The 12,810-nt window shown below is 34.3% G+C and overlaps 1 protein-coding gene across 2 annotated transcripts in view; it reads left to right on the top strand.

Moving 5' to 3' along the window:
* The window catches only part of AGMO (alkylglycerol monooxygenase), a 192,908-nt gene that overhangs the window by 87,178 nt on the left and 92,920 nt on the right, over positions 1–12,810 (top strand). For both annotated transcript variants that reach the window (XR_008434249.1, XM_053960739.1), the window contains exons 6-8: positions 10,056–10,122; positions 11,602–11,667; positions 11,773–11,852. Coding sequence is in view for 1 of the 2 variants with exons in the window: in XM_053960739.1 (XP_053816714.1) it covers positions 10,056–10,122; positions 11,602–11,667; positions 11,773–11,852 (213 nt within the window). In the remaining variant the exon portion in view is untranslated. The remainder of the gene's footprint in view (positions 1–10,055; positions 10,123–11,601; positions 11,668–11,772; positions 11,853–12,810) is intronic.

Below are 12,810 nucleotides of genomic sequence, written 5' to 3'. Positions count from 1 at the left end.
CTGTTTTGTTTGACTTTATTTTCCAATAAGGAAATTAAGCAAGCAGATTGAGGAACCAGGTAAAATTAAGGAAAATAGATAAAAAGTATACATAAGTTCTTCTAAGTAGCAGTACACCTGTGATTACCATCATATCAATAGCAAAAGCTATTCTTGAAACTCTAGAGGAAGTATTTGTCTCTTCAAGCAGAGTCTGTTTGAGACAAAAATCCATTGGATGGTGAAAGAATTGGATGAAAGAATCATAATTAGGACACTGTGATAAATAAGTGACAGTATGAAACAATAGACAAAATACTCAGTTATCCAGGTCCTAACAATTGAGATTGGTTTATTTCTTTGCAAATTTTATTTTTCAATTTTCTTGGACCTATTTTCTCGGACGTATTTTCTCTGCATTGTGTGCTGTTGTCTCATTTAAATAAGCAAGAAGGGATTTCAGGGTTTCAAAATAAAATGCTACAAAGTCTATTTAATCTATTTCAAGTACTCGCAGTAGGTTTTTAATCCATTTCTCAAAACAGAAAAGTAAATTTTATCAAGAAATAAGACTTTGACTTTAAAAAGCATTTTAACAAAACTGGTTTGACTATTACAAAACTTATTTGACTCTTACATGTTTTACTGTTTGTATTGGAAAGAAGATAGTTTTATTTTTGTGGTTGATTTGTGGAGTTGAAGGAAGATTTTGATAAAGAGCGAAAGTATTGAATAGTTTGCAGATAAAAAGAGATGCTTTTTTGGGAGGGAAACTATCTCTGGGCCTGGTTTACAAAGTCATATATTTATTGTTTATAATTCATATATTTATTATTTATATTGTTATATATTTACAAAGTGTATATATTTATTCATTATTAGATTACTGGACTGTGAATATTTTCTATAAGGTTAGTAAGATATGAGTCAAATTTAACTCATGAAAGTGTTTGCAAAATCATGGCATACAGGTGGTATTGAGTGGGTCACATTGGAAATAGAGTTTGGTGGACTGATCTGATTTTCTGGCCAGGATGAGAGATGTCATTTTGCTTTTGTTTTGTTGCTAGTGTTTTGGTTTATGTTTGTTGAGGGTTTTTTTGTTGATTTTTTCTTGACCTAAAAAGTATAATCTGTAAAAGGTAAAATCAGTAATAATCCAATGTATTGAGTAGAATTGTGAAACTGCAATATCTCTTGAATTTGGTTCTAGAAGGTCACTTTGAATTCAAATACCATATGCCAAGAAAATCTTTATTTTTTCATTCTAGTAGATTGCTTAATTTAATGAAATAATGAATTTCTTTCCTTTAATTTGGCCATATTAGCCAAAAATAGACACCGCTCTGTCTGATGTTCCCTTTCATTTAAATTAGAAACACACACATCTGTCCCTGTCAGATTACAAGGAATCAGAAACTTGCTATTCAGAAGACTTTTGCTAAAAGTGATCAAAGGGATGAAGGTAATTAGAGGTGATTACAGCCATTCTCCTAGTCTGATGTTCAAGATTGTGTCAGGGAACATTCAATGACATGATGATTTAACTGGAATTCCTAGAAACAGGTGACATCATCCACAGCCTATTGCGTACTTTCTTACTGTAACAAAGATTGAGGAAAAGAATTAATTGTTGATTTGCATAAAGAATGAAACTCTGGTTTACAAAAGAAAGTTCTTGCCCCACTCCTGATAGCTGATACTTTTATCACTGATAAATTCATTATTTGTCAGCTGTAAACTCTCAAATCACATGCTTACTCTGGAAAGAAATAGAACAAATTCAAAATACACCAGGAAGATAAACATACTTTCTTTAATGCAGACAGTGACTTTGTAGGTCCAGATAGGCTATTTATGCAATACAGACATTAAAATTTAAGCATGATTCCAAGAAACAAAGAGATGTCATTGCTTCAATCCAGCCTGTCTGCCAAAATGGCTTATTAGATTTTCTGACCAACCTGTAGGATCAAAGTCATCATTGCACTTGCCAGAGCACAGAAAAAGGCAAAGCTGACAACACTATCATTAAACACAAAATACTTGCAATAACTCTAAAATATGTTCCAGTTTTCTATGTTTCACTTGCCCCATGAGGGGAGAAAAGTATTGTCTTTCTAGACATGTAAGGCATACAACCCTGCTTTTTGTTTTAAATAAAAAGAATAACAAAAAGAGAGAAAATAAAACATTCATAAGAGAGCACACTGTTCCTGTCCTGCTAAGCGTAGGCTGTGCTTGAGCACAGTATAATCAGGAAAAACATAGCAGGATGAAGTTTGGAGTTCCTTCCTTGGCACCTAAAAGCTCAGTGATGATTCAGAATGCCAGTGTTCCACTTTAGTAGTGTCAGGATGTGCCTCCTGTTTTAACTGTGTGTGAACTCCTATTTTAACTACGCTGTGCACCCAATAACTCTGAATTTGACATGCAGCACAGGAGCCATGATCTTTTGCTTTCAAAAGTGGCTGCTCCACGATAATAGGGTTATGTTGGTGGTTTGCATTTGATGGGCAGCAATCCAGACAGAAGAATCCTCCCCTATCCCTGTTGAAGCTGGGTCACTAGTGGGCCAGAAATAAAAAGTTTATGGGACAAGAACATAATTAGTAATTGCAATTTGGATCCTAATAGTTGAGTCCTAGAGTTTGAGTGTTGGCTTCTGTTCCATGCACCAAAGACTTCTTGCAAGCAACAGCTGTGAAATGTTTACTTCAGCAGCAGTGGGCCTGACTATTGCTAATCTGCCTGCAGAAACCCTAAAGATTGTACTTAAAGAATTTTATTTAGGTCACTTCTTTCTATTATGTCCCTGGAGAATTATCAAGATTAAAGTGAAGTAAGCTACTTAAACATGCAGCACAATTCAGTACATTCTGAATCCTGGAAAAAGAATCTAAACAACTCATTTACCAAATAAATTTAATGTAATAATGAAAGGATACCACATTAATAATGTTTGAGATGCTGTTCTTTGTTTAAAAGCTCCCTCTTTTTCCATCTTAAAATATTACACATAATGCTTTTTTCTCATGGCTTCTACTCATTGAGAATCTATTTAAATTAGTTATAGCTTCAAAGACAACAGAAAATTTGAAAGACCCTTCTTTGTTAAAATCACAAAGTATAGGCTGCTGACTATTTTTGATCTGTTTGGAAAAGAAGATGAAGAGCCTCATTTGGCTATATTTTAGTTTATTTCAGGGCTGGCATACTGATTTATAACTTTTGGAGTTTTTTCCTGCAATTGCCAGAATGTATTTGTCAGGCTGCTGAAAAATACTGAAATTGTATAGTGATTTTTCTCCTGGAGTTTGTTTAAAATGCTTAACTTGATATATGACTGAAAGTGTGACTTGCTCCATGCTCTGCTATTTGTAATGCTGCAATTAAACCAATCAGTTACTGTAAATTTTTTTCATTTCTAGTGGAAAAATTGATTGAAATTTCCTATATGTGCTCACCTTTCCCACAAGGTTTTATTTGACCTATAAAAAACCCAAAAAGTTTGCGTCCACTTGTTGAAACCGTTAACTTAAATATTCATGTAAGATGCCAATTTGATTGAAACCTTACCTCCTGGTTGAGGTGTAAAACAATGGAAAGTGACAACAGCCTGCCATCAAGATAATTTATTATAGACACATTTTTTAAGTCTGCATGTTTATTATATAAATATGCCCTAAAGCAGACTGTCCATTAAAACTAAGCTTTCACGTCCCATTCCTACAATGCAGATTTATCAGAAATTCACCCTCTATGAAACTCTGTATGATCCCAACAGGCCTGATTCCTCTTACTTGTTTTATTTCTAAACTATAAATATTGTTTTTTCACTCCTCAGTGTGGAAATTCAGCTATATCCATTTTACATGCTTACTGGAGTAGAAAACTGCCTAATCAGATAGGAAAACAGTTGGCGGTGTATAAATCAGAGTTTGCCAAGGATTTCAAAGTGTGAAACTGGCAGACGAGCACATATCCTAGGAGTTCTGCCTTTCCTCAGCTTCCCTGTAGAGATTTTACATGGCAGATCTGGTCACCAGAGCCATCTGTATAAATACATGGGTGTGTTGTCCTGAATTAACACAGCAGCTCTACTGGGAAATGTAATTAAGGTCATATTTTAAAATTTCCCCACCAGACTGTCTGAAATATAGATTTATATACCAGGAATAAGAATCTTACCTTGATTTTGATGAGGAAATTACTTGTAATATGTGTTTTACTACCAACTAGTCTAACAGAAAATCCAAAGTTAAGTTCAGAGTGCTCCATAGTGATGCTCCAGGGATGAATTTACCCTCTTCTGTCCTGCAGATCAGAAACACTATGATATTGAAAGTAATGCTGTGCTACGAACATCTTTCCTTATGCTCAAAGGAAAAAAATCAACCCTGAACTTTTTATATACGGATGGTTTTACTGTAAGGTTGCCTGCTTTACTCAGTTGACATTCCTTCCTAACACTGACGTTGAAACAGAGCTAAGTAAAGATTCATGTGGTAGTGGTGACAGGAGGAGTTGTTACACAAGACGTAAAGTTTCCCTTGGATTTCATGTCACGATTTTTTCTCATTACTTGAACAAGAACTACATTGAAGTGGTGCAGGTACCAGGCAATAAAGATTTCCCTTGGTGCTGACAAACTCTGAGACCGCAAACAGAGGTGCTTACATGCCACAAGAGATATTGCATAATGTTCTTTCCCTTTAAAGGCGAGGGATTGCTGTCACAAAGGAAACATCTTTATATAAGATCGACTATTGTAGGGAAAAAATGCATTTAGTTTCTATCATCTATACTTGAAGATTTCATTTCCAGGGGATTTTATTCAGTAATGTATGAAAAATATTTCTAAGTATGCTTTATTTATTACACTGCTTTTGGAGTTGCTTCAATTATTGTCAGTAATTCTGCTTTATTGTTAAGTGATACCCAAGTGTAACAGAGGAAATACATTGGTTTTTAAAGAAAAGAAAGAAAGAAGAATACATGTTTTATAACATATATATATATATATATATGAGATGCCTACATATTTGATTTGCAGTTAGTTTATTGAGTCCATTTCTAAGGATTTTGACAAGTGAAAAATTATTTTTGTGGCAATGGGATTTTAAAAAATAAAGGAAACAGGAAAAGAGTTTTGTTGGAATGTTGCAGTTCATCTATGGGTCACTGGCATGAGAGTTTAGGTGCACATGATGTGTTAATTGAGAAAGGAAAAATTGCAGACAGGAGTTGATTTAGAACAGAGGTATCTGTATCAGGGAAACAAACACAAATGTAAGCCCCCAGTCTTAATGGTCAAAATACAGATAAGGTTATCATTGGACAACAGTTGGGGTATTTCAGCTTTTAGGGGATTGGTAACTATTTTCCTGTATTCCCCAAATCACTTTAAGTTGATGATACATAAAATAAAAATATTTTATATTGACAAGCATACTTTTTTCTTTTGAGTAATATGAAATACATTTTGAAGTAGTGATAGTAGAGTTACTGAACAATGACATTTCAACTATTGTTTTTTTACTTTTTAGAATACTTTCCAATAAAAAGGTCAGATACAAAAATTAGAGTAGCAGATTCTTTTAAATTACAATCCCAATTACAAGCATCAAAAACTAAGCTGATCTTCTTATCACAGTTGTTTGGTGTTCTTTAAAAAGTTTATTTTTTTTTCTGATTTGTGAACATCATGAAAGCTCTTACTCTAAGAAACCAGTTTGAATAAAATGATATTGTAAGCTGAAAATGTTTTTCTGTCTGAATGGCTGAAACTTAGTGGTCTATGTCCTTTGGTGACTGGTTGTAATTGCAGTGTAAGCCAGGTTACTGCTACAAAGAATGCTTATGAGCTCCTTTGAAATTGCTGTTCTCCAAGGAAAATGTCTGGACATAATAAAGACACAGAAATGAGGATAGACTGACAGATGAAAGGTAGATGGGTAAGCAGGATACCTGCCACTGCCCTTTCTTCTTTCTGGAGTATTCTTTTGAACCAGGGCTGTTGCTACACCACATTAAATTTTGTTATGAGTCAGTTCTTAATAAATTAATTTCTTTCAATATGACTGCAGTAAGTTCCTGTCAGCTTGACATGGCCGTGTCAGAATTTTGTCTGGCAAAAATTGTCTTGCTATCCTATCCAATTTACTTAGGTGAAAAATCTGCTTGTAGGAGTTTTGCCCCAGGTAAGATGGCAGAAAATAGAAAAATTCAACTAATTTAAACAAAGGAGTTATGTTGTTTGACATGTAAGTGCTGCAAGAGCCTTCAAAATCCAACTTTTCAGTGGTGATATATTTCTGTTTCTTGGAAAGATTATTGTTATATTTATAGCATTTATGCCTTTATAAATATTCTGGCACCAAAAATTTTTCCTCTGACAACAGTTTTTTATGGTTTTTTTTAGGAATGAGCTAAATATCTACACGTAAACTTACTGATGGCAAAGGAAGTTTCTAGAAATAGCACCCGTACTATTTTGACTATCTGGTGAAAAAATATTTTTGATGTGTTTTAGACAAAGCGTTGATTTATGGATTGCTAATGTCAACATAGTTTGCGTTCTGCACCCCCTCTGAGCTTTAAAGTCATGTGATTATGATTGTTGTCTCAGATGATATTTTTGTCACAGTGGGGCTAAAATGTCTTTGCAATGAAGGTGACCTTGAGTGAATAATTAATTAAAGTAGGCTTGGGTATCAATCACTAATTATGACATAGAGAATATATGTCCATAGATTTTTAAATTTCATCACTTGAAGAAAGACTGTTTAAAGGATGAGAACAGTTTTGTTATCCAAAGAAAATACTTCCACTATTATTAGTCAGAAAAATGTATTTAAAATTCTGCATATAAATTTATATACTGGAGGTCCTTAGAGAGTCCCAAGACAAAAAGTTTTGCTTTAGCATAAGGATATACTATGTAGACTTTCAAAAGGATGAATTTTAGTTTTAAAATTTTAATTCAACCGGCTGGATATTGAGACCTGAAGGCATTAATTATGAGGACATTTTGTTGCAATCCACCTGTAGGATAAAGGTGAAGACTACTAATCCTTTCTGATTCCCTGCTCTCTTAGTGCACTTGGTTTATTTTTACAAAAACTGTTAAAATATTGAGCTAAGATATATTAAAACCAACTGGATCAAAGTTAGTTGTGGTCTATTAGATAAATCAGTGCTCTCTCAGGTGCTGGGCTGCAGTTCAATTCAAAACATTTGTCTCAGATTAAATTAATTTAATGGTCACATCTCACATATCTTAAAACAGTGGAAGGTTCTGCTTGAGAAAGGCAGAAAATGGAACTAGCACAAATGATGGATTGTTTCTTTCCTTTATGTGGTCTTTTCAGATGTGAACTTATTTTGAGGGAGAGCTGATCCTGCTTATGTTGTCCTTGGCTTCTGAGTTAAATGAAACAAAACAAATATGTCTCTGGAATCTGTTTTTCCAGTCAAGTGTGAGCAGGATTTTGAGAAAGATGGTCCAAATATTGCAGTTCTCTGTATGTGAAGATTTTTTGTATTTCTATACTCCTTTAATTACAGAAATTCTCTACTTAACCAATTAAGTAGGTGTTCTTTTTTCAGTTATTGAAGAGAAAAAATGAAAAAAAAAAAAGTTTTTTTTTTCCTTTTATTATCTTTACCTGATTCATAACCATTTAAATGCATCTGAGGAATATCCTAAGTCTGCTTTTTGAATCTAAATCTACTTGCACTTGCAGAACTGTAAATTAAAGAGACATGGAAGTGCCATATTTCAGGACTTTGTTCTGTAAACCTTAAAGGAATGAAAATCCTTTTTATATTAATGGACCTGCTCTCACGAGTAATGACTGTCCCTCTAAATGGTTTTTTTTTTTATTTTTGCCATTATTATCTCTATTATTACATTACAGATCACCCCTTTTGGCAGTATGAGTATAAATTTACTAATTAAATTCTCTAAAAGGAAAAGAATTCTAGATTTGTGGATTTGTTTGTTAAGGTCTAAGCATTTTCATTAGCTGTTTTAATGCTCCCTGCTCCCTTTTAATTGAAAGACATTATGGCCATAATCACACCTGGTGAATAGATACCATTTCAGAATATATTGTGAATAGATGTCTTTTTTGGTCATCCAGTGATTGCATCAATTTGTGACAGATGGATTGTGTTTGGTATTAAAGAATGATTGATGTGTTCCAAGAAAATACTTCCACTATTATTAGTCAGAATTTGTTTTTATTATCATTTTATTTATTTATTTATTTATTTATTTGTCCACACACTTCTGTTGAGCTAACCAAAGCACCAAATTTGAAGTCAGTGCTGGCTTTCCTCTTAATTCTGTAGTAGCTGAGAGTACCTAATTCAGCAGAAAGCCCGCTGACAGAAACTTACTTCATCAGCATTTTCTGACAAAGCTTGAAGCACTAGATTTGGCTTTTGGCAGTGGATACTGTCTAGCATTTTTAGGTTGGTACTAAAATGATCAATGCTATCTTTCTCTACTGTCAAATCATTGCCTCAGATTGTAGCTCCATGATGAATTTATGCTGATCTACTGTCTCTTCATGCCTCCAACTCATGACAGTGTATTTGTGACCATATATTGAACCAAAATCAGGATCTGATCCAGTTAAACTGACTTAGAAAAACAAAACAAAAGCAGTTTTGATTTGCATCAGTTCCCTAGTCAGGTTTCTTGGGTTAATGCATTTGCATCAGGGTAAAAGGAGGTTACTGATGGAAGAAACTAGCAGTCAAATGTACTGAAGGGGGAGGGAGTACTTGTTTCTGGGTCAATGGTAGCTATTTGCAGACATAGTGTTTGCAAAAGTGGGATCATAGAGTTGCACTGAATCCCAAGCAATGTCACTGGATATGAAGAAGAAAAATGAGTGAAACAATTTGTATGGAATCACAGAATCATCAAGGTTGTAAGTGACCTTCAAGACCAGCAAGTCCAACCGTCAACCCAGCATCACCGGAATCACCCCAAGTGCCACATCCAGTTGTCCTCGGACTTTTCCAGAGATGGTGACTCCACCACCTCCTTAGGCAACCTATTCCAATGCCTAAACACTCTTCCAGTAATTTTTTTTTTCTAATATCCAATGTGAACCTCCTCTGGTATGACTTAAAGCTTTTTGCTCTTGTCCTTTCATTTGGGACATGGTAGGAGAAACCAACCCACACCTCACTACAACCTCCTTTCAGTGAGGTAGAGAGCAGTGAAGTCCTTCCAAGCCTCCTTTTCTCCAGGCTAAACAATCCCAGTTCCCTCAGTCACTCCTCACATGATGTGTTTTCTAGACCCTTCAGCAGTTCCATTGCCCTTCTCTGGACATGCTCCAGCACGTGAGAGGCCCAAAACTGAGCCCAGTACTCAAGGTGCAGCCTCACCAGTGCTTATTACACTGGGACAATCACTTCCCTGTGATTCCGTCTTATTATCAGTTCATGATTGCCAGTTCTCTCAAAGGTTCTCATGGAATAATGATAAAAACTATTCACTTTTAGATCAGAAGAAATTAGCTTCTGGATCAAAAAGAAATTTCATTTATAACTTGTATTTTAATATTTTAATGAAAATTTTTGTAGCTGTAATACAGTGATATGGTTCAGAAAAAAATATTGCAGTTCTATATTTTTATGTAGTTCTCCAGGAGATAAACATCCTTGTCACCAGATGACACAAGGAAAAACGACACACCACAGCCTTGGTCACGATGAAGAGACTAATTTATTTTTTCTGACTCCAATCTTTTATAGTTCTCAAAAGATGCCAGTGGATTGGAGGGTGAACGTGCCACCTCTCCAACAACACTGGAAAAACTACCTGTACATCAAATTTTTCCGCCTCTTTGAAAGAATGCAAAACAATAGGTTGTTTACAGAAAGTTGTGTGGGAAAGTTCTCTACAAGAATGTAAACTCAGAAGGCTTTAGAAAACTCTTGATAATCAGGGTGACACATCCTCTCTTTAGCTTTTCCTTCTTTTCATTTCCCTACTTCTTTTTGGTCTTGTACAGTATTTTCAAGTTCATTGAAGCATTATGTTTTTTAAGGTTATCAACAAACTTGGGCCTCTGGAATGGATACTTAATACTCCCAGTCATCACAGAGTTCATCATGGTAAGATAGAAGTGGAACCTCTTATTCCTTTTTTTTTTCCTCAGGGTCACTATTTGTATAGTAATAGTAATATAGTAAAATGGTACTGTAAAATCAGTTTTACAGAAAGATTGTAATTTTGACCTCTACTTCAGAAACAGTCCCTGTTCAGTTAGAAATTTCACAGTTTTTAAAAAATATATAATCAGAAGTTAGGTTTAATTTAAATATTTTTATGTTTAAGATTAATTATTGAGGAGAAATTAAGTCTGGATAACATGAAATAATTTGAAGACTTTGAGAAAAAAAATTCAATGTTTTTAAGTATGAAGAGGGATAGAAAAATATCTCATCCTTCCCTGCCTACGGAATTATAAATAAACACACTTTTATACTCAAATTCAAGCACTGTATCTCTGAAAAACATGGCTAGGTTTTAGAAGAACTTCTAAATATTTTAGTGGAATTTGATTTCACGTGTTTGAATTGTCGATAAATCTCGCTTCACAGAAGTGCATGATGATTGATTTTTTATGAGTATTCAGAGGGCTTCAGGACGGTACTGCATATGTAAATTGTACTAATAACTCCACTGCATACTGAGAAATGTCATGAACGTATCTGAGACACTGAAGTGGATTTCACAGATGTCCTTAGCTCATTCAGTGTGCAGAGACAGTAAGTTTAAAAAAAATTAGGGGAATGGAAGAACAGTTTGAAATAGACTCAAATGGAGTTACATGTATTACTAATGTTTATTGTATCCTCACAATTACTGTATCCACAGTGGTGGTGCTCTAAGTGTTTAGTCCTTAAAATTTGCACAACTACTGGTAATCCTCAGGGAGACACTCTGCTCTTATTTGGTCAGCTGTGAATCAGAACTAATGCTCTCATCCTGATTGGAGTTAAGCTGAATCTTTATGGAAATGATCAGGGGCTGTACAGTTGCTCCAGACTATCTCCACAAACTTAGGGATGTGTAACCAATTCTTCTTCACTCATAACTTTGAGAGGACTGCTTATATACAAATACATTCCCTAGAAAACAGAAGGATCAGTTTTCCTCACACTGAAATGAATAGTGTGGGATCAGACATATGACATAGAGGACAGAGACACCTGACAAATATTAATGAGATAACTACCTGTATATGTATTTAGCATATATTTTAAATATAAACTGGTGGAATCATTTTTGTTTGCTTTTCAATTTGTATTTTATAAATATATTTTGACCTGGTTTTACTCTCTGAATTTCACAGAAATATTGGGCATGACACATTGGATTTTTATGTCTGAATCTGAATAGAAAGAGATCAATAAGGCTATTAAGGAATAAAAGAAATATATATATAAGTATGAGAAGTGGTGGGTTAACTATCTTTTAAAGTTATTTTTAGATTGTAAAGTGATGCAAATGGTAATTTTCCTTCATAATTTAGTTCCTAGTATGCTTCTTTATCCTATTACTTGTCTCATAATTGATTTTTATTATAGGTAGAAATCCTTACTGCATTGACAAAAATTATGGTGGCACGCTCATTATCTGGGACAGGATATTTGGTAAGTAAAAGAAGATGTTCTCTGTCATTTTTAATCAGTGTGGCAAAAATATGTATACTTTTGAGTTTGATTGTTTGTCATTCTTTTGTTTTCTTCTTCCATCAGGAACATTTGAGGCCGAAGATGCAAAAGTTGTATATGGCTTAACACATCCAGTAAATTCATTTGATCCCATCATGCTCCAGGTGCTATAATTTTTATCACTGATTCTAATATCTTCAACATTCAGTCATATTCAAAAGAAACTCCTCTCTTAGGCATAGTTGAGGCCATCCTTGCATTGCTGACCAGTCAATTACATTATCTACAATTTCTTCAGTATTTCATTATGAGACAGGCATTTCTACTCACTGCATTGAGTTTATGCAGAGTTTGTAGTAATCATGAAAATACGTAATAGTAAAACTAACAGCTTATTAGAACAGTGTTGGACTGAAAGAGATGTTTTGCAGTGCAATAATACATAGTGAAGCACAGACAAAAGCATATAATAAACAAAAAGAAAACTAGTTAGTGTGGTGCTTCTCAGGTTTATTGGTTCAGGTTTCACTTAAGCTAGGTAAAAATTCTCTGCAAAAACATGAGAAGCAGTGGAGTCCGTATTTGTTTTTCATGACCGTTCATCCAAGGAGGAATCTCAAAGAAAGAGAAATTTTACTCTCAGGGCTGTCAGGGCTGCAAAGTGGGAGGATGTGCAATTATATCCATTTCAGTTGGATACTAAGCAATTTCATTACTGAGAGTGTGTCATTTCAAGGTCCCAGTAACCAAATCATACTGCATAAATATAGCTATACAATGTACCACTAATACTCAGGAGCTATAGCTATACAATATGCCACTATTGTATAGCTATAGCTATACAATATACCACTAATACTCAGGAGTGATTACAGGAGACACAGATGGAAAAACAGATTTTCCTCTGAGCAGAAGTCATTGTAATCCTCACCAAATTAACCAAGAGCTTCATATTGCTTTTGCCTATTTCAGCCAGGTTTTCTGAACTGTCTTCATCTATTTCTAATTTATTCTCTTTACAGAGTTGGAAAAATAATTTATTTGAATCATTTATTTGAAAACTAAAAATTAATCAAGTACAATGTTTTATTAATCTTTATTTTGTGAACAATGAAAAATAAC

This window comes from Vidua chalybeata, chromosome 1 (genome assembly GCF_026979565.1).
Source record: "Vidua chalybeata isolate OUT-0048 chromosome 1, bVidCha1 merged haplotype, whole genome shotgun sequence".
NCBI lineage: Eukaryota > Metazoa > Chordata > Aves > Passeriformes > Viduidae > Vidua > Vidua chalybeata.
The sequence above is the reverse complement of the archived record's forward strand: the minus strand, read 5'-3'. Positions and strand labels throughout refer to the sequence as shown.